This window comes from Paramacrobiotus metropolitanus, unplaced genomic scaffold (assembly GCF_019649055.1).
Source record: "Paramacrobiotus metropolitanus isolate TYO unplaced genomic scaffold, Prichtersi_v1.0 Parri_scaffold0000002, whole genome shotgun sequence".
Classification (NCBI taxonomy): domain Eukaryota; kingdom Metazoa; phylum Tardigrada; class Eutardigrada; order Parachela; family Macrobiotidae; genus Paramacrobiotus; species Paramacrobiotus metropolitanus.
This window is the reverse complement of record NW_026570222.1, coordinates 3,469,253-3,490,153: the sequence shown is the minus strand read 5'-3', so window position 1 is coordinate 3,490,153 and position 20,901 is coordinate 3,469,253. Positions and strand designations below refer to the sequence as shown.

The window sequence follows — 20,901 nt, the reverse complement described above, 5'->3', positions numbered from 1 at the left end:
ACCTGTACTGTAAGAGTATTTGAATAATTTGCAAAATTCAGAACGAGCCACGTGATCGTGCAAGCTGTAAAATGTCCCTTACGTATACGTGAGTGTGTGACCGTTGAATTTGTCTAACTTACTAACAATAAGAAGTGACAGTTTGTGCGCAGAAAAGGATATCAATTAATTATACAGCAATGTATGTAAGGATGCAAGATATGATGCTTATTGTTAGATATTACTTGTAAGAATGCTTGTTGTTATTGCATGCTGAAATGCTTTTACTGTGCTCGAAGTACTTGTTGCTGGATATGACGCGCGGAACCGTTAAGAAATGTGCAGCCACAAAATGGAGATGTTAGCCGGGTGGTAAATGAAAATATCCCACGCTGACATAACTAAACTTGTTATTCATTTGGGATTTGGTGTCGTGGAAATGTAGATGAAGATTGTTATTTTTTGCTAGTTGTCACAACACATCTTTCGTCGTCGACTTTCGGCTTTAACTAGCGCGGTAGCCAATAATGTGCTGAGAGCAGCTATGAAATTGTCATTTGAGCTCTCATAGACGTAGTGTTGTCCTAAAGTGATCTTTTGCAGCTATAAATATATTGCTACTTACTGGTTTGCTTTTTTAGGAGACAGATGTTTCGAAATAGGGATCATTTATGAACTTCGCTAATATCATTCTACCCTGCATGTTTCAGAATATAGTGGCTATGCTGAAAATTATTAACAAGCAAAAGAGTGTGGGTTCAAAGACTAACGGTATAAAACAGCTATATATATACCTGCGTTACTGAAAGATTTTCGATCACAGAATTATGTACAGATCGGTGCAAATCGGATAAGTTCGTTATCGCTGCCACTATTTGCATATAATTATTATTTATGTTATTAAGGCAGCCATTAACTGTTTATGCAACAAGCTTGTTAGAAATGATACACAAATCTTATAATGCTTGTTATCCAGTTCACATGTCAGCGGCACCACAGCGGCGCTAAACTGGCGATTTTTTCAGACGAGGGGTTGTTCCAAATGTTTCTCAAGGCTGTGAGTATGCTTCATTGTTACAAAAGAATTAAGGATTAAATGTTCAGGTATCTTTTAGCAACGAACAAAAAAAGGTGTGCTACAGGAAACGAAACCAAAATAGCGCAGATTCAATTATTATCAATTTATTTACTGTACAGTGTACAAGTTGAATTACAAATTGCACTTACAACTAGTACAGACATTTGCATGAGACAGCTTATGTATCTGTACAGTGTGCTAACATAAACAAGCACAGGCTACTGCTTTTGCGGAAATATAACACCTTGATCTTTGGTAAAGATATCAGTTTGTCATATCGTTCTCGCTTCTCACTCGGATGTGTGACATATCTGTTAACCCCACCCCGGCAATCATGTAAAATTATGCTGACAAGAATGTCTTAGCAGATGAGCTGAATATTCGCGTTCCAAGCGCAAAAGGGGTTTGTATGTAAAACGAGCAAGCCAACAGCCAGCTTCCATATTACGCGCCCAGCTGTGAAATGGCAAAAATTTAACCTTAACTTTCATTTGCTTGTAGAAATATTGCCTGGTAGCCCGTATAGCTTACTTACATCTGTAACACAGTAATAAGCTCGAAGCAGTGGACACAGAATGTTTTACAATCATTAATCGTCTTGAAACGTCAGTGCTTACAATTTTAACAATTATTGAATTTTTTGTTATAAAGTTTCCTCTTCTCCATTTGCATGAGTTTAATTATTAGTATGCAAGCGCTACGGTATGCACGCTTCGAGAAATTTACAGATGCTTGACCTTTGTTGATTTAAACTTCCTTACCCACATTCGACGTGCTCTTGATTACGCAAGACGAAAAAAGATGGCCTTTGTGTGTGATAATACTCCTGAAATGGATTCGGATGATTCTGAGAGCAACCCTGGCGGTAGCAAGCCCTCTAAAAGAAGCTTGCGCACACCGAAATGCGCTCGATGCCGAAATCACGGCGTCGTGTCTTGTTTGAAAGGTCACAAACGTTTTTGTCGCTGGAGAGACTGCCAGTGTGCAAGGTTAGAACGCAATAACCTTATTCGAGATTTTGTTTTAAACCGTTAATATTACGCTTTTCGCTTTTATTTCTATGCAGTTGGATAACCTGCTTAGTGAAATAATTGTCCGTGCTTATTATTATTGTCATCTTATGACTTACTAGCACCGTGCTTATAACTTAAAAGCTGTGTTTCAAAAGCGGCAGTTTAAAAAATGCAAGTACAGCTGACTCAAATTTCCTACTCGTCAATTGTGTTATATATAACGTTAAAGTAGCCAAAATATTTTGGAACGTAAAAGAAAACGACAACAAAGTGAGCATGTTTTGCAGTTGTTTGCTTGTCGTGGAACGGCAACGCGTGATGGCTGCTCAGGTTGCTCTTCGAAGGTACGGTAGTATGCAGGACACAAGTAGGTGACAGCCTTTGACACTTGGGTTGCAGCATGCTATATTCCTATCAATCCTATGTACGGTATTCATCTGTAGTTAGTTCACAATGAATGACCTTTATGTCTAAAATTTAATTTACAATTGTTAGTAACCATTATCGATCAATACATACTAACATTAAACCCACCACCATAAAATGATTTTAAAGTCGCTAAGGAATGTTTTGTGGTTAAAGACAACAAGGATCCGGTTCAAGTCCCGGGGAAAAGCTTTCCGATGAAGCACGCCTTGTGCGCATTAAGACGGCCGAAGAAGTGCTCCAGCAGCGACGCACACTGCATCGCGTGCTGAAACAACATGCTCAGTCCATGCAGATTCCGAGATCAAATGTTGCAAGTACGCAGATGACAAATGCACTAATTTTTTTACAGTTGCAGTGGCGCTGATGCCGTTGTTGCTCCCGTACAGAATTTTAAAAGTAAACGGTCACGTATAATAAAATAAATTTAATTTTTTTCTGCCAGTTTGTCATCACGGATTCGTGATATGTGTACTTACTTGATCAACGGTTACATAGTTTATATTCCTTCCTCACTTGTACTCATTTATATAAAGATAGAGAAATATCTTCTACTGGAGTATTTATTTTGTAATCGCCATGAAAAGCAATTGTTGTCATCGCACATCGTGTAATTCTACAGGTATAACAAATTTCTGTATTTTCTGTATTATAACTTCTTGTTTTTCCAGACTTTCGCTTTCGAAACAGGATACAATCCTTGCCTCCGCCATACTATTTCAGCATCAACCAATATCTTAGCGAGCGACTGCGTAAGCGTCGCTGTTCCATCGACAAGGGAGTGGATGGCGGAAACCCTTCAACCGAAAACCTGTTGCTACAGGCACAAGCGGCATCTCCTTCAGCTAGCGCTATTATTAATGGACAATATTGTAGTTTCTTCGGATTTTCTTCTCCTTTGATTTTTCGTCCACCAATCCAAATCCCAACATACCATGTTGGAACTTCACCGAAATTTCCTGATCCAGATCCAGAAAAATTGGAAGACCCTATTGAAAAACATACGGTGTTCAACGGAAATAATGTCCCGAAAACGAAATATTTCTCCGAATTGCCCGTCGGCATCCATAACGGCATTTCTCCCCACGTTAATTATGTTTCACAAATGGAAATGGAAATAAAGTTTCATCAACAATTACGCGTGGACGAGCTAACACGTACTGACGGCACTAATTACAAAACAATCGGCAAATCTGCATTTTCACCGGTGGGCTCCGCGAAACTGACAGGAGAGGCGGTTAATGCAGGCGATAAAATCGCCAAGAAATGCGGATTTTCCATCGATGCTTTGCTCTCATGAGCTGCACGCAAAAATAATACGATAAGCATTGTTTGATGATTGATTTTATTGAATTGTAATTTGTATCCGTAATTTCCTTCCATCTGATGCACTGTTCAACCGTCAGTTTTAGCGTGTACAGAAATAAAATTAATTTTATGACAGTATGTATGAACCAGAACTGTAACCAGATCTGTGAATAAAGTCAATATAAAATACAGTACAATTATGTACGGATACAATCCTTATGTAATAATCCTTATGTAATAATCCTTGCAATAAAATTACTAAAATTAATATACTAAAATCATTAACAACAACGACACTACTCACAAGTCGGAGGTTATTTATATCGCCAGCCAAAGGAGCCTAGGATATTATTATTATTATTGTGGAATATTTCAGTGCTGCGGTTAATTGTTGACCAAAAACTTACTGGTACAATCTCTCTTCGTTCGCATGACAGCACTACAAAAACCCCTGGTGAGTACGTAATGATTTTTTTCAACTGCAAAAAAGGCAAAAATTAAAAATGTAATTGTTACTTGTCATTGTTGTCGATGCTGGTTTTGCTTACCATTAGCTAGCTCTTTGATTAGGTTCCATGTCGTAGAGTTTTCGCTTTTCGGAATCTCGGAAAAAAATTTTTCAGAAAGTACTGTAGTAAACGTTTAAGTACTGTACTTGTACAATCGCCCTTCGTCCTACATGGGCTTTTACAGTACTGTATTGAGCCGTGACCCGTGATCACATAAAAAAACGGTCTGGCTTTGCGACCGCTTCTTGATAGATAGATTATTTATTTATTCTAATAAATGGATTACGAGTATAGATTAGGGTGACACTATAGCCACCCCGAACACCCTTGTTTTTTACGCCACCCATTTTCCGCACCCGGTTTATTTTAGACACCCATTTTTAATTCATTTGTTTTAAGACACCCTGGTGTTTAGACTAGAAACCCTTCTTGCAGTTATCACTGTCACGACACTGTGTGTAACATGAAATGGATATGTGCAGTTGGGCATATGTTTCTCTGTTTTCTACACCACAAAATTAATATCTCACAATCAACCTTTATTGAGTTCCGTTTGCTGTTATGCGGCAAAAAAAACCTCTATTAAAATTAGGGGAAATGGACGTATTACACTTTTAATTATGACTTTTATCCATATGCAGTACTTATAACTAACAAGTTGGATGATTCTTTGATAAGCACTTGCTAGTTATTTGCAAGCACTCCTTCGATGCTTCGAATGATTTGTTTTGAATCAGCAGGAAATATTCAAGTAAGTTCACCAAATTCCCATAAATCCCTTAATTACAGTACAAAGTACAAGTACTGTACTCATACTACATAATTATGGTTAACAGTAGTAATAAGCAATGTCATTTCTCAATTCTCATGCTCGATTATGTAATCGCGTATTGATGTTCTCATTGCTCTGTCAAGTTTCAACTAAGTTTGTAATTTCATTTCCTTTCACGTTCTTCACTTCTTTAACCTTACTTCTTACATACGTACAGTACTAATCGAAACTCGTGTCAGTCACTTGCATTTCCGGTTGAAACTGTTTCAGTCTGTTCGTTTGCTTTTCGCAGTTAAAAATAAGCTTTTTTATTCACAATCAGCTTGATTGACTGTTGAACCAGTACGACTGTACTGAAGTATATTAATATAATTAACATCAGTACGGTATAATTGCATTCGGCAGAGAAAAACTGTGGGAAGATGTCTGGCCACCGTCACTCCGGTGGCAGTGCGAAAGATCCTCGCAAAGTGCGGATTTCCAAGTCTCTGAGCTGGTTACTTCGTCATGGCGCTGCGGAATCAAACCTATCCCTATCCAAAGAAGGCTACGCTCGAGTCGACGATATTCTAAAGCTAGACAGCTTCCGAAACACCACGCTGGATGACATTGCGGAGATCGTGGCGAGCTGTCCCAAACAACGATTCACACTACGCCAGGATTCTGACGGATCATATCGTATTTGTGCCAATCAGGGCCACAGTATCGCGGTGGAGAGCTTAGAACTGTTACCGATCACATCGCCGGAGCAGTGTCCACAAGCAATCCATGGCACTTTTTCCCGTCATTTAGGAAGCATCCAACAGAAAGGCTTGTTGCCGATGAGCAGGAATCACATACATTTCAGTCGGGAAGTTCCTTCGGATGATCGCGCTGTCAGCGGAATCCGGCCCAGCTGTGATGTACTGATTTATCTGGATGTGCCAAAAATACTTGCTGCTGGAATTCGCCTCTTTGAGTCGGCCAATAAAGTGATACTTAGTCCCGGAAACACAGACCGATGTATACCTCCGGAATTCTTTGCTAAAATTGTGCATCGAGACGGGAAGACGCGTCCGAAAATAGGAAGGAGCCACTAGTCAGTGACTTTTTATACTTTTTGTACTTTTATGAATTAGTATTTCTTGTAATAATGTTATAATGGAAATGGTTGTCGATAAACACAAATCGCTGCTTACGGTTGAAAATTGTACTTCATTAAACATAATGTGATTATGATGAAATTTCCCCCGAGTAGAACTTTTATAAATCTTGTTACAAAAAGTGAAAAAACTACAGTACTTCATTGTGAATATAAATGTGTGCTGCAACACAGTGTCTTCGGCAGATTTTCAACACATACTGGGTATTTTTCGCTTAAGGACTACAGGTTATCATTTAAAAGTTGTAATAACGTTTGGAATATTCTAACAACTCACGTGGCATGCAAAAAGAATGCGCAGATTTCCTCACAGTACGGTGGCTGTCTGCCCTGATCTGGAGCATTGATATTGTTTAATAGATTTAATATGTGTCATGACTCATGACTGTCATCTGGTTTTTTAAAATTGTTTTATAGCTGACATTTGCACGTGTTTTTTATTATTCGGTATTCTGACATAATATCATCATGATGATAGCAAGAACATAAGCATTCAAACGTCCGGATCATCGCGAAACGGGAGGCAGCTGCGCCTTCTTTCCAAACATGATGTTCCCTTTGGCTTGCATCATCTGCAATGCCGGCCTGTCTATGCGGAAACAATCCGACAACGGGTATTCGGTTTTACCATTAAGGACCAACTGCGCGAAAATCTTCCCGATTACTGAGGCATACCTGCAAAAGAAACGATTTTGCTCTTTTATCTCAGTGGAAGATTATGTCCAATTTTCTCACTTAAATCCATGCCCACATCCCATGAAAACATGGACATTAGGAAGTCCTTTACACGACAGATTGTCTAGAATAAAATGCCGGTCTGGCGTCAGCTCGTACAGGCACGTTTTGGTGTACAGCATTGGACCGTATCCCTGGAACGCAAAAAATGAGTGCAAAATCGTAACTTTGCCCCACCCGAAATTATCGGTGCAAGTGCAAAGCAAAACTCGCGAAACCGGTATCTCGTACCGCACACATTTTTGGGTTAATTACTGTACAGTAATATCGATATCACGACGATATGTGTGTACCCTCGGTATATATTCTTGCATAAACTTTACGGTCGCCTCGAGACGTTCTGGATTCAATTCAAAATTTCTCGTATGAGCGGTGCAAACATTGCCGGATGCGTCGGCGCCAATCTTGACACCGGTACTGCAGCCTGGGTTTATGGGAATTCCATAATAATCGTGGTGTGTGCTGTGGCAAATCCATACGGGAAATCTAACAGAATAATACCTCTGTGGTGAGTGTTGTTTATCAGCAAAAATTAAGGAAGAAATTTTTATACGGTAGGATGTGAACCGATGCGAGATTTGTCGCACTAAAGTATTATTAACGATATGTGTATGATTAATTAAGTACTGTACACATAGTGAATTTCATGCAGATTACGGCAGTATTAATTCTCAACTATTTTAATTTGCGGTACCGCAGTTGTTTAACCTTATATTTTTTCTTTAGACATGTAAGGACTTTGGAATTGTAAGAACTTCGGGATTGTATTCTGTAGACATGTAAGAACTTGTACCTGTCAGGCAAGAATTCCCGGATATTCGGTGTTCCAAAATACGAGACTTGCTCTTGGGTGACGGTAATGGACACTTGCATGCCGAAATGTTGCAAAATATCGTTATTCCATGCACCACAAGCGACGATCAAGTTTTCCGCTGCATAATCCCCGTTGCTTGTGCTAACTCGCAGGTAATCGCCTTCTTTGGCGACCTTTGTCACTTTTGTGTTTTCTAAAATTTCGGCGCCGTGTTTACGCGCGAGCTGCGTATGCACTGCATTTCCCAGACCGGCATTAACAAAACCGGAATCCTTCTGATAAAGTCCAACAACATCCTTATTCTTGACATTAAATTGCGGGTACTTCTTGTGTATAGCGGCGCCGTCCCATCGTTCAAAGCTGTACAAAAATAATTAAATAAATGAGCTGTTTAGGTAAACTCGGAACGTATATTATGCAGAACTGCTGACAGAAGTTACAACAAATTCAAAACCCGTCTTAAACTTACGGAACATGTTCAGCTGTCATTGCATTCGCATATTCATCAACCACATCCACATGACCCCCATCTTTCGGCGTGAAAAACAATCCGCCTGTTCTGGTGACGACTTTAATTCCCGATTCGTTTTCTAGCTCGTCCCATCTGTCAACAATATCAAAAGGTATATGTATATAACAGTAGAGGAACTCAGATAGATTGAGCAAACAGTAGGTAGTCACAATTTAATTCCATGCACCACAAGCAACGATAAATTTGTTTGTGCCGCACAAACAATATAAGTACAGTATATTTACAAGTTAGCGAAGAAAAAAAATGCGATGCGATGAAAAATGCTACTTACGTTTCGTATGATCCAGGGGCGAGCTTTATATACGGCGTATCGTGGTACATGTATCGTCTGTCACAATGAAAAAGCCGGTTATTATTGAATGTTTAACATTAATATGAGATCTTTTCTTTCGCTTTTTGTCTATGCGCATGCAGATTCATATGGAACGTAAAGCAATACACGGATTACGTACAGTCTTCATGTCAGTTTATGTCCTCAAATGTCAAAATTTTTTCATTATGCTGCCGTATATACCAACATGATGCGCGAAATGTCCTGAGAGCTTCCATTATCATGACCCAGCCGAAACTGCTCAATGCCAAGAATCTCTGCAAAAATTACGTTCGTGAATTTATTTCTGGACATTTGATTTAGAGATAGGAAACTATGCACGGTGTTTTAAGTTTCATCTGGTAGCGTCAAACTGAAGGTGGGTTATACGTATATCGATGCAGTGCACTGCGCAGTATTTTCAAAAACTAACATCTTCCAAATATCAAAAACTCTCTCAAATAAGACATGTACCTCCACTTTTCGGAATCCGCTGCGACAATTTTGACAGCCAGTATAAAGACCCCGATCCAATGCCTCCAACACCAACGACGATACACTTATATAGTTTTTTGCTTGCCATGGCTTCCTTATTATAGACAATGTTAGCAATTTGCAACTAACGTACGTGTGCCGGGATGCTACATCAAACAAATGCGTATAACATTCGAAAGCGCGATAATGATATCACTGTTTTACTGATATTAATTGTACGTGAAGTCGGTGAAGATACTTTGCCATGCGGAGTTTTATAATCAATTAAATCGATGCCAGAAGCGAAACTGGAAATACTAGTACTACCAGCTGAAGAACTGTTATCTAAAGCTGTAAAGGAATGTATACAGTATAAGTACTCCATAATCAGTGCAAATTATTTCGACGACTAAATGGTGAAACAGATAGTCAGCAGCTGCTTAAAGTTTCAGATTTAGCCAGTGATTCTGAGCTTTTTGAAGATGATCCAAGTGCATACGCCGGCCCTACTCCGGCTCGTGATGCCGCAGTGCGACACATTAATAATTGCAAAAAGAGCACGTCGTTTTTGTGAAGAACATGACACTGTTGTACCAGCTTCAAGTAAATGCAATGCAATACAGCTGGGACATAAAAAGACACGTTCTACATCGTTTTCGCTCCGACGGCAAAATGAGTACTAAAATCTTCGGATGTGCGGTATTACTTCATATTATAATAGTTAATAACTTAATACTGCCCATATCGACCGACCTGTGTGCGATAACGCCGATAAGCATGCAGTATGAAAATAACAATTATATTTCCTACCAAAAACGATTATCCGTCAGTCAGAAAATCGATACGTCGTCGATATCCATGCCGTATACTTCGTGGATATCGAGGTTTGTATGTTCGAAACATATTTCGAAGTATGTATTTTTGAAAATACTTCGTAGTATGTTTTCAAAAATATAATATCGAAATTTGCTACTGCGTCGATAGCCTAAGTTTTGCCCGAGAAACTGCAGATCTACAGTCGTGCACCGTTAAAATTTTAATTTATGGTTAGTAGGATAATAATTTTATTTGAGCAAGATCATCAGCAATCTTGGAAGCTTGCAAATGAATGTGGGAAACGGAAAACCATGTGCAGTTGTCTGTGCAAGCTGAACTCCAAAATCAACCCGGCAATGTCAATGTATCAAGGAATTTTTGCCTAAGTTGAAAGTCATAGCATAGAATAAAATAATACATTAAACGTTTGTAATTTGCACAAAACGTCGTAGCGCATAGATTTAGTCGAATCAAGTTGGCTTTGGTAGCTGTTGGTCAGAGTTAGTTTATGCGCATTAATCCAACATGAACATATTCAAGGTTAAATGTATAATAAAAACATTAAAGTTGATCGCCGGCCAACATGAACTTTAGAGGGTCACGATCGAGGGGCTGCGTCAGCTCACATTATTATAGATTTATGCAGAAAATATTTCACTAGAGTATTAATATTGCTGCAAATGACAAACGTCACTGACAGAATGGCAAAATAGGGAAACTTGCTTTCGGAATGCCCTTTGTACTGTATACAATGTCATTATGTCGTAGTTGTACTGGTACCAAAGTCTTTTCTGCATTAGAAACCTGGATCGGAGAAACCGAGCTGTTGAATTTTGGCGGGACAAAGAGAGAAAATGCAAGATCATAGTACCGTGGAAGGTCTATCATATCTGCATGGACTGTACAACTATACAGATGCATAATTAAAGTGTGCTTATGTGTTAATATACATACTTCTATACAATATAATTATCTGTTATCTACAGATCTACTCTAGTTACAGTCAAGTATTTAACAATTGCGCTTCATAGGTGCTGTCACGGCTATGGCAAGTCGCGGATTTCGGTGCACCATTCAAACACAATGCCAAAGTCATGTGCCAGGGTGGCATCCGTTTTCGGAAACCTTGACCATGTACGGGTTGTCATAATCCCATCATGAACGCCTAACTAGTTATCGTTGGCTAATTCCCAAAAGTCCACCAGTCCTTGGACGCTGGAGATAGTATTTATTTTACTGAAACCTTTATCGGTGATAATGGAACCAGCGAACACAAGAAAAATCTTCTCCGGCACGACTACATTGGGAAATAATAATCTTTCTTTTCCGGTTCGCATCGCGCTTGACGATGCCATACATGATGGGATCATAGACAACCTGATCAAGGAACAGCAAAATGGCGGGATAGATGATTCGTTTTATGTGCTCGAGCTAGATGCCATACTGCGGCTATGTTGCCTCTGGCGTGAAACCCTACCAAGAGTAGAACCGTTCTACGGTAATGTTTTTGGAAAACCGTTGCTTATTAAATTTTGTGTAATGCATGTATATACACTATTTCACCATATAAACTATTATAACCATACTCGTACGTAGCGCATCGTATTCTTTATATAATTATAGCAGAGCCTTGTTTGGTATTGCTGCACACGCGGCCGGAAGATAGGATTTTTATTGAAAAATATTGGACTGAACCAAATGTAATTCAGCATTTCATGATAATCGATTCCGCTGATTACCAAGGTTTCATTCTACTGGGTATTTTGTTTAGCCGTAAAGGTCAACCATGACCCAGCAATTTTATACACTTTGGCATCTCTTGGAGTGGGATTTGATTGTGCCAGTAAAGACGAAATTCAGCGCGTTCTAGAAATTGGAGACGTTAATCCAAACCGGATTATTTATGCACATCCCTGCAAACAGATAACGCACCTGCAGTACGCAGTGCAGAATGGGATTTCACTGGCCACGTTCGACAACGAAGACGAATTACACAAAATCAGACAAGCCGATCCCACCATGCAGTTACTGCTGAGAATTCAAGCCGACGATCCCCTTGCTGATTGGAAAATGGGAATTAAATTTGGTGCAACTCTGGAAGAGGGAAAGAGATTGTTGTCTGTCGCTGCGAAAATGGAACTAAACGTTCTTGGAATTAGTTTCCATGTCGGGAGCGGATGCCGGACAACAGAAGCTTTCAGCGATGCAATAGCCGACGCAAAGACTCTCTTTGATTATACACGGATCACCTTTGGCTACTGTATGAAAATTTTGGATATTGGCGGTGGATTTCCGGGAAGTTCTGAACTGCAGAAAACTTTCAAAAAGGTAACTTAGGATTTATGGCATTTTATGCACAAATCACTTATATATGTACATGCTGCCATAATGCACGCAGACACTAGCGAAAAATGATTTGCAGTTCGGGAATATTGTGAATAACTCACTGGAAGAATATTTTCCCACTTCTTCGGGCGTCCGCATAATTGCTGAACCTGGGCGTTTTTTTGCAATGGCGCCATACACACTTTGCTGCAGTATTATTGCTAGAAGAGTCCTTCCTGACAAGGTAACTACACACACGCACACACGTTATTTTGTTTAATACCAAGGTTGATGCTAGTAAAGAAAAATTCTTTTTTGAGCAAAATTCTGCACTGCTGTGGGAGTATATTACCGATTTACAGAAGTTCTACGCCCATATGCAGGATATAACTGGTAGGATATAACTGTAAATCAGCTTACCAAACCTTAACCCATTTTGGTTGTTTGCTTAAATTTTGACTGTCGTGTAATGTGCCCACGCTTGCAACTACAGTACGTTATGTCATGAATGAGTCGAATCATATAAGTTCCAGTGCATACTGTTTAGACATCCCGGCCCATGTATTATATCAGCGATGGGAAATACGGATCTCTGATGTATTATCCTCTGGAAGGAAAGGGCAGCTTCAGATTAGTTCGTAGATCCAGAACCATATTATTATCGGAGAGCGATGCGAGCTCGGCCTCTGCTTCCTTGTGGGGTCCCACTTGCTGTGGTACTGACTGCATCATGCCCGAAATACCTTTGCCGGAAATGGCTATTGGAGACTGGATTGTCTTCTACGAAATGGGAGCGTATTCCTACACCAACGCAACAACTTTTAATGGATTTCCTAAGCCGCGTACCGTTTATGTGGCACGATCACGATATCTGTCAGAAGCACATGTAAAACGACCCTCAAGTTATACTTAATTTAAGGTCATGATCATAATAAATTATACAAGAAACAGCTGCGGCTTCGCCTCTGCGTTTCTTGTGATCCAACGTGGGGAGGCCGCGCGTAATATTGATCTTTTTCTTAATAATATTAGAGACTCTATTAAGGCTCTTTAACTTTTCATGACATGCTATATAGCACGACTTACAATTATTCTATTGTATTCAGCAACTAACTACCAAGTGCTTTCTTCACGCTACTGCCATCAGCGCTTTATTCATTTTATTGTGCAAATAGAAATAAAGTGAATTCCGGAAACTAAAACATCGAAAACCTAGAACGAAAAAACAAGCGACGAAAACAGCTCAACGGAACAGAGGGTGTCAATCTGCACAAATAACAAAGTGAAGTCAAACAAAAGATTCAACAACGGAGACACACAAGCGTAACTTACAATAGTTGATTTTGGCTGTCAAGTGCTGATAAAAACAGAGCAAGCATAAGTATTTCTACACAGGGATCAGGTTTACTCCATATCGGGCCTATTTTTCTACCAAGAATGCAATAGACAGAGTCAAATAAAAACAATGTATCATTCCCAGTTTTGTAATGATCACGATAGTATCGAATCGGAGAACATGTATCCCTGCGGGAGTATTCTTCCGGCAACACCATACAGAAACTTAGCAAAAGGATGCACACCATCTTTCTCTCTAACTGCAGACGAAGGTTTTGGCAATCCAAAGGCATTTACCCACCATCGCAGCGGAGCAAAAGCAGCATGTGCCAGTCCAGCATCCTGGATGGATGCGTAACACGACGCTGCCAATCCATTAACCACAATTGTCCCTTCCACCGTTAAGGGAGCAACGCTTCCGGTCAGAATTTTTTCCGTAATTGAGGTAATCCTCTGCTCACCCAGATCCGACATGTTAGCAAGCGTACTGTTTTGATCCAATTCAGTGCTGAGCAATATATCGCCCACGGAAAGATCATCGGCATAATGGGAAGAAATGTCTCCCGTTTGCGGATTTTTTGACATAATTAGATGAGAAGGGGTCACCAGGATGGTTTGACCGTTGGCCACGGTCACACGGTAGAAAAGATTTCGGGAAGAGAAATCCCGATCCAGCCAGGCAATTACTTGACTATAAACCAACTCGCCATCCCCGTCAGTGGATAAAACGTAATCTCCAATGCGAAGATTACGAATAGCAATCGTTTCGGGATTCGGCTGATTAAATGTTTTCTTCCGTACCACTTTACTTGAATTCGCGTGGAAACAACCTTTTAATTTGGTCATGAGTTCGTAGGCGTGGTATTCTGCAAGAGAAACCGGCATCGTAAACCATGCATTCCCAAGCCGGTTTAGTTTATTCGAATATGACAAGCGGGTTATAAACAGATTCGCGAGTTGTTAACTAGGCTATTTTACGATCTCTGTCGAATGGCATACCTGAGCGGCAAGAGCAATGAACGTGCGCTAGAGATTCGTAATGCACCCAATTGAATCCAGATTGCACCGCTAATCGCGCCAGCATTCCATATTTTGTCCTATCTCTATCACTGGTCCGGATGTCCACCGCTCGGCCTTCGTAGTGCAAAGTGTCCTTAGATGTTACTGGATGCCATGCTTCAACAGCGCTCTGTCGTCGATTATTAAGGGAGTGGAAAGCCACGCCCGCCTTTTTCGGCGGTCCTTTACGGTTTTTTAAATGACGCTTGTAGCGGGCGGCATTCATCGAGGTCCAGTCAACATATTCCATGTGTCCAGCCGTGACCATTAGTTTAACGCCCGGCCACCGATTCTGCACCATGATGGATAGGATTTCCAGTTTTTCTTTGCAAGTCTGTAAGGAAAATAAACAGAATAACGATAAGAATGTGATACTTACTAGATAACATTCCAAATAAAGATAGCGACATGCATCTCATTTCAAGCGAGCGCAGGCGACCTCAAGAGAACCGAGAATTAATGCTTTGACACGTTCGGAACGGCGCAAAGAACTGGTGTTAATTGCACAGGCATTTATGAGTCAATCGGGATACGGTCGTTAAAAGCGACCTGCGTGCACTAGCCTGATTGTAAAAGCTTAACTAATAAGGCTGAAGCTTCGGCTTGGTCGGGCAGACAGCTTCACGCCTGTCTGCTTTCCGAATAACAGGATGAGGAGAAGCGCGAAAGCAGTCGGGGTGAAATCGATCTTATTCCATATTTACACAACTTATTTCTCATCAAGCGAACATAAAGATCTAATTGATCTACGAATTCCGCCGCTGACTCGACGGACTTCTCCGATAGTTTTCGTCTACGTACACGTGCACTGTTGTACTGCAGTTATCAAGCAGAAATCAAGCTGAGAACGGTACATGAAACGCACTTTATAAAATGAAACGCACATGAAACGGTACATGAAACGCACTTTTTTACGCACACGGCGCGTGTGAACCAAAGAAATTTCATAAAGGTCACTCCTTTTGACCGCAATTTTCGTTCAACAGCGGAACAACAGAACAAAATTTTTATATTTACTTGTTTCTGTTACTGTTTAAATTTCTGTTTTTTTAGATAAGTAATTCATAAACACGGAAATATGTTATTTAATAACATATTTCCGTGTTTATGAATTACTTATCTAAAAAGTCACTCGGATGAAAATTTACAGACGTTGTATGTATAATATGATAAACTCTTCGAACCAAAAGATTTGACAATAGCTAATAATAAATATGTGTATTTGCAATCGTCGGTGAGCATTTAAACAGTAACAGAAACAAGTAAATATAAAAATTTTGTTCTGTTGTTCCGCTGTTGAACGAAAATTGCGGTCAAAAGGAGTGACCTTTATGAAATTTCTTTGGTTCACACGCGCCGTGTAAATTCTATGATACATGTAGTACTCTCTACGGCAGTAGCCTGTAACTTCTTTAACACACTAATTACATAAAAATTTTGATTAATCGGAGTCTATTCTGTAAATGTATAAAAGGTATTCAAGCATCTCCATCGTGAAATCTAGCCGCAGTGTGAATACAAATGGAGCATAGCAGCTGCGGTTGGTCATTGCAAGAGAGATGATACCACCCGACTGGACTGTTTACTCGATTTCGGCATGTTTGTTTTGTCGCTCTATACGAGATTATCTCAGACTTTTGTCCAGGCGATAAATACTATTCCAACAATTGTTCGCTTTTACATCCATAAGAAAACAGATGTCCTTCTATTCAGTCCACTGCTCCCTGGCTTGTGCGAAAAAGCCCCGCTCAGTTTTGTTTCCGCAACAAGAGGCTGATTTACCCATCCTTGTCCGCGCAACGAAACACAGAACAAAACATCGCGAAAAGGGATTACTACAGCAGCCACACTCGAAGTGAAATCTTTGGAAAAAAACAAACACACGAGGATTAACCTGGTTTCTCATTGCACAAGCAAACATCCTTGTACTGGTACAGCGTTCAGATCACATCAAATTCAGCAAACATCATCCAGGACTTTCTTCTGTTAATTAAAAGATATTCTGACACGCATTTTGCCCGTATAGCTCTCTTAGTATATCACGAAAGTTTATGCGGCGTCACTGTGTCACTAACAATCATTTACTGTTGGTAAATGCCTACTAAATGGTAACAAACCAACATAAACAAACAGCGGTCATTTGTTTACAGCATAGTTAATTAATCCCAAAATTTAAAAAAGCCGCTGATTTTGTAACATCTTTCAAAACAAGTAAATCAAATTTTCGAATTATTTGAGCACCAAAGGCCCGAATACATATTGTATGCAACAATGTTTGTTAGATAATTCACACAACACTTGTATTGTACAGAATCTGTACATCATCCATTCAGAAAAAAGCTGTGCCTAGTTATCCAAGCTTTTTCATTCCTTGTTACGTGCCGAACTGAAAGTTACGACTCAAGTTCAGCGAATTTCTACATTTTAGATTATATACTTACACGGTTTCGAAAGTCAAGAACGATAAATCGGTCTCATATAGAAGCGTACACAAGGTGATTAGGGTTACCCTATTCACCTTGGCATACAAAACATAAATTAAAGAAAAATGACAGATTCTCAAGCCTGGCTTTTCCACAGATTAATTGGAAGGAAGAAGCCGTAATAGGCATACTTCACATCATAAACAGTGTTCAAAATTTTTAGATAAATTTTTTTTAATTTTTTAAAATGGACTTACCCTTGTCATAAAACGATCGGTCGAACTGCTGAACCGATCTCTACGGAATAGTATATCCGGATGAGTAACGCGAACGAGCTCTTCTCTGAAGTGTTGAGACTTCCTTGCTATTCTTCCGCGCGCGGGTCCGCTGGCCTTCCATGCTGTTTCCGCGAAGGGCGGCTCGTACTGTCCTTTGACAAACGGTGGCCAGTGCTGAGAATGCTGGAACTTTTTCGGTACTCTTCGGCGTTTCAGTTCCGTTTTTCCTGGGCCACAGCTTTCACTACACATGACTAACAGCAACGTTAAGACAAAATAATATAGGATTCTGATCATTCTTGTCCGACGGAACTCTCGAAAAGGCCATAACAGCGTGACTAGATGAAGGAATCTCTGGGAATGGGTTATCATTTCACACAGCCTGGCTGACCACTACGCCATACTGCCAACGATTAACGGTGATTTCGCGATGAGGCTATTGCAGTTGCGTTTACAATGAAGCTTCGTTCCAAAAAAAATTAAGTAATTCATGCAAATTACGAAACCATAGTCCGTAATACATCAGGAAATAAACCCAACAGTAGCAGTTACTTATTGATTCAAAGTGTGTTTGGATCTGCGGTAGTCGTAGTTAACGAGGAAATGTTCACACTTCGGAAAGACCGATTTATTGTCAGATTGAGAAACAGCCGTCACACACGCTCTGGCCTGTGCACCCTACTGTAGAAGTTAGTCAAACCCGCCATGGATTGGGTGATGGCGAAAACAGCCGACGGAGTAGCCAATGACCGTTCACAGATTCAGTCCTGTGCTGCAAAGATATGGACGAGTTCCCGTTCTCCTGTTTATGTACTTACTTATCGTTAGAATATTATGTAAGGCTGTTGCCTTCTTACTTTAACTTCTTACAGTAAGTACATACACATACCGGTACTTGTAGTTTTTTTTAAAGAATTTAGGCTCGGTATATTCTTATGTGAAAACACAATTACATTAATTACATGTAGATTTTTTTATGCTTGGTTTATGCTTATAATTGGTAGTTCTACCACGGTATAAAAGAGATAAATCTCTGGTAGCGAATGATGCTGAACTTAGCATGTACAAAAATTCAGTACTTTTCGGCATGTTTTCGTCAAAGGCATCAAGTTGTAATTAAGGGCGTAAACGTGTGGCACGGCCTACAGCCTCAACCGTTTGGAATTTTTTAAAACGGATTGCACATTCTCTTGTTAGTTTTTTATGCTCTCCATGCTCGTTATCGGTTTGATACAAAATTATGATTTTTGCATAACTCGAATTATGAATATGAGTGAGCCTTATATAAATCGTAGCAGCAGTCGGAGTGAGTGCGGTTGTTGGGCGCAGACAGACTGTCGCTAGCGCTCTGCCTGCCTGGCCTCTACGTATACATGCCCGATTCAAACCACATTTCTACTACTTTACTCGACTCAGATGTTTTTTGGAATTTCAAAAAACAAATTGCAGATTCAGAATCAGCGTAAAATTTTGCTATGGCTTTCTGTCTGTAAAAAGTTTGTAGCCCTTATGGATCGTCAGAAAATCACTGCCACACGTTTTCAACTTGATGGCCGTTTCGCCCATTGTATTTCTTTTGTCTTTCAAGAAATGTTAATGAGGTGTGACGGCAAAAAAAGTACTGAATTTTCCTACAATGTCTTTCGCTACCAGAGATTTATCTCTTTTATACCGTGGTTCTACTATGCCATGGTTGTACTGTCAATATGGTTTGTGTACAGTGTACCTGCACATAACGTAAGCTTGAATATACGCTCATATTACGGTTTTATGCGTTTGATCGAATGGAAGAAAGGAAAAATGGAAGGAATTTTGATCTTTACACTATTTAACAATTAGCGTAATGCTTGCTCATTGCATTTAGCAAAAATCTAATTTTAAAATCTGCACCACCGATATTAGACACCCGATTTCGCGCTACAATTTCAACCGTGTCAAAGATCGGCAGATAGTGCAGCATCAAGCGCGTGTCCACCACCCACATATAAACGATGAGGCGCGCTCGAGGGGTGGGTAATTTGTTCGAACTCCTGTTGAGCCGAGCTTAAATTTTGACAGTAGACTCTGTTCTTAGCCGACAATAAAAATTTATTAATCTCATTTGATGATACGTTTGTATTGCGCCAAAAGATTTTTCATTTCGATATTAGCTATTTGGTTGAGAGACAAGCCGGCTTTTGGTCAGTTATTCTGTCATAGACAACTCTCTATCAGCAGCTGCAGCCTACTTGAAAAGTCCTCAATAATAATAATTCGGCATTCTTGACGACATGCGTATGAGCCATTGAGCTCTTATGTAAAGAGAGTTTTGTCCAAATCCATCTGCCTGGCCCATAACTGCTATTATTACGATGAGGTATGGATTTAATAAGGTTACTTACGGCGGGAGTTTTCATTTATTAACCGTCAAATTTATGGTAATGCCGTCTGAGCGGATCCGTCCACTGCACAAGCGTGAAGGAAATACAATAAAGGACAGGAAAGGTCTGCACGATAACAATGCTTTCAAAGAGGAGAAATTAGCTGTGATATTCTATTTTAATCAACCAAATTCCCTAGTATAGAAGAAGACAATCACGTTATAATGCAATCTATTTTACCTTCTTGCCTAATTACATCCCAGGGAGGCTGCAGGAGTGCAGATCGCACGGTAACTGCGAAATTCACAGAAGTGTTCGAGAGATAACCCATTAGCACAATCCATCTCGACGCTGGTAGCGCAAGGGCTTATGTACTCGTATAATCGTATTGTAGAACAAGTACAGTAATATACGAGTAATCCACATCTGCAAAGAAACTACTCGTCGTAGTAATTGTTTCTGTGACATTAGTGCTAACTGCTCGACATTACAGTACTATTGGTGCGACATTTTCATCACTTTCCTGCAAGCATCCATGCTGTCGTTTGCGAAAATTATTAATTAAAAGCTTAATGAATAAGGGTCTTAAATGCAGGAAATGCAGAATATTATTGACTTCTACTTTACTTATAATTTATTTTGAACTTGCATTGCACGTACAACCTTTATTTATAGTGCAGCTGGACTTGACCGCTTATGGTACTAGAAAACACTGCCCTTTCGCATTGTTTGGACAATCGGAGAGTTTTAATAATTAAAATTAAAACTTTTAATTGCCCGAACGAAGTTATGTTAATATACAGCTTTATTGATTACAAAAAAGACAGTGCAAAGTTTTTATGTGCCCATAAGTCAGTTGTTTGTTGAGCTGCAACATTAAACGTACTAGAATCGATTCAGAACGGTGTCGAAATAGCTCTACGCGTGTGTTCATTTCACATTTGAACTTGAATTGTTGGTGTACAAACAAGCTAGATTAGGCTTTTTTTGCTAACTGCATCCTATAATAATACTATTATTTACGCGAAAGGTTACCGCACAAGATAAAGATCTGCTACGCAGCATGAAATTTTCAAGGATCGGATTACCAAGCATAGCTGGTGGGCAAAATTTGCAGCATGCCATGAAAAGAGAATATCGCCATTTACGAGTACGTATATAGCCGAATTTAAGTGGATGCTGCACTGACCACAAGATTCGATCTACTCTAAGCT

General features: G+C 39.8%; 5 protein-coding genes and 1 long non-coding RNA gene across 11 annotated transcripts; 3 read left to right on the top strand and 3 right to left on the bottom strand.

Moving 5' to 3' along the window:
• The first annotated feature begins 1,210 nt into the window (after nucleotides 1–1,210).
• LOC129585297 (uncharacterized) lies at nucleotides 1,211–3,986 on the top strand. Of its 2 annotated transcripts, none has more exons than XM_055477941.1 (5): nucleotides 1,211–1,460; nucleotides 1,559–2,046; nucleotides 2,358–2,414; nucleotides 2,653–2,813; nucleotides 3,168–3,986. In XM_055477941.1, the coding sequence occupies exons 2-5, from the start codon at nucleotides 1,859–1,861 to the stop codon at nucleotides 3,794–3,796; spliced, it is 1,035 nt and encodes a 344-aa protein (XP_055333916.1). In that variant the 5' UTR covers nucleotides 1,211–1,460; nucleotides 1,559–1,858; the 3' UTR covers nucleotides 3,797–3,986. The 2 variants fall into 2 exon arrangements, with proteins under 2 accessions (XP_055333916.1, XP_055333910.1); XM_055477935.1 differs by having other exon boundaries at nucleotides 1,211–1,464.
• Nucleotides 3,131–4,477, bottom strand: LOC129585325 (uncharacterized). The gene is made up of 3 exons (XR_008690009.1): nucleotides 4,353–4,477; nucleotides 4,212–4,283; nucleotides 3,131–4,144 (listed from the first exon to the last, which is right to left on the bottom strand). It is a non-coding gene; the product is annotated as an uncharacterized LOC129585325 (long non-coding RNA).
• On the top strand, nucleotides 4,100–6,671 carry LOC129585312 (tRNA 2'-phosphotransferase 1-like). Of its 2 annotated transcripts, none has more exons than XM_055477960.1 (2): nucleotides 4,100–4,258; nucleotides 5,491–6,671. In XM_055477960.1, the coding sequence occupies exon 2, from the start codon at nucleotides 5,508–5,510 to the stop codon at nucleotides 6,162–6,164; it is 657 nt and encodes a 218-aa protein (XP_055333935.1). In that variant the 5' UTR covers nucleotides 4,100–4,258; nucleotides 5,491–5,507; the 3' UTR covers nucleotides 6,165–6,671. The 2 variants fall into 2 exon arrangements, with proteins under 2 accessions (XP_055333935.1, XP_055333927.1); XM_055477952.1 differs by lacking the exon at nucleotides 4,100–4,258 and adding an exon at nucleotides 4,610–5,064 and having other exon boundaries at nucleotides 5,491–6,666.
• On the bottom strand, nucleotides 6,629–9,744 carry LOC129585278 (monomeric sarcosine oxidase-like). Of its 3 annotated transcripts, none has more exons than XM_055477914.1 (8): nucleotides 9,092–9,159; nucleotides 8,822–8,895; nucleotides 8,579–8,635; nucleotides 8,245–8,379; nucleotides 7,755–8,135; nucleotides 7,255–7,447; nucleotides 6,962–7,095; nucleotides 6,629–6,901 (listed from the first exon to the last, which is right to left on the bottom strand). In XM_055477914.1, the coding sequence occupies exons 3-8, from the start codon at nucleotides 8,626–8,628 to the stop codon at nucleotides 6,733–6,735; spliced, it is 1,062 nt and encodes a 353-aa protein (XP_055333889.1). In that variant the 5' UTR covers nucleotides 8,629–8,635; nucleotides 8,822–8,895; nucleotides 9,092–9,159; the 3' UTR covers nucleotides 6,629–6,732. The 3 variants fall into 3 exon arrangements, with proteins under 3 accessions (XP_055333889.1, XP_055333897.1, XP_055333882.1); XM_055477907.1 differs by having other exon boundaries at nucleotides 6,634–6,901; nucleotides 8,826–8,895; nucleotides 9,092–9,744; XM_055477922.1 differs by lacking the exon at nucleotides 9,092–9,159 and having other exon boundaries at nucleotides 8,760–8,897.
• Nucleotides 9,745–10,963: 1,219 nt separating this feature from the next.
• On the top strand, nucleotides 10,964–13,412 carry LOC129583355 (ornithine decarboxylase-like). Its single transcript, XM_055475134.1, has 4 exons — nucleotides 10,964–11,405; nucleotides 11,679–12,235; nucleotides 12,330–12,476; nucleotides 12,780–13,412. The coding sequence occupies exons 1-4, from the start codon at nucleotides 11,165–11,167 to the stop codon at nucleotides 13,143–13,145; spliced, it is 1,311 nt and encodes a 436-aa protein (XP_055331109.1). The 5' UTR covers nucleotides 10,964–11,164; the 3' UTR covers nucleotides 13,146–13,412.
• Nucleotides 13,373–19,873, bottom strand: LOC129583340 (desert hedgehog protein-like). Of its 2 annotated transcripts, XM_055475125.1 has the most exons (4): nucleotides 19,709–19,873; nucleotides 17,307–17,581; nucleotides 14,567–14,960; nucleotides 13,373–14,433 (listed from the first exon to the last, which is right to left on the bottom strand). In XM_055475125.1, the coding sequence occupies exons 2-4, from the start codon at nucleotides 17,577–17,579 to the stop codon at nucleotides 13,724–13,726; spliced, it is 1,377 nt and encodes a 458-aa protein (XP_055331100.1). In that variant the 5' UTR covers nucleotides 17,580–17,581; nucleotides 19,709–19,873; the 3' UTR covers nucleotides 13,373–13,723. The 2 variants fall into 2 exon arrangements, with proteins under 2 accessions (XP_055331100.1, XP_055331091.1); XM_055475116.1 differs by lacking the exon at nucleotides 19,709–19,873 and having other exon boundaries at nucleotides 17,307–17,989.
• Between the last annotated feature and the right edge of the window lie 1,028 nt (nucleotides 19,874–20,901).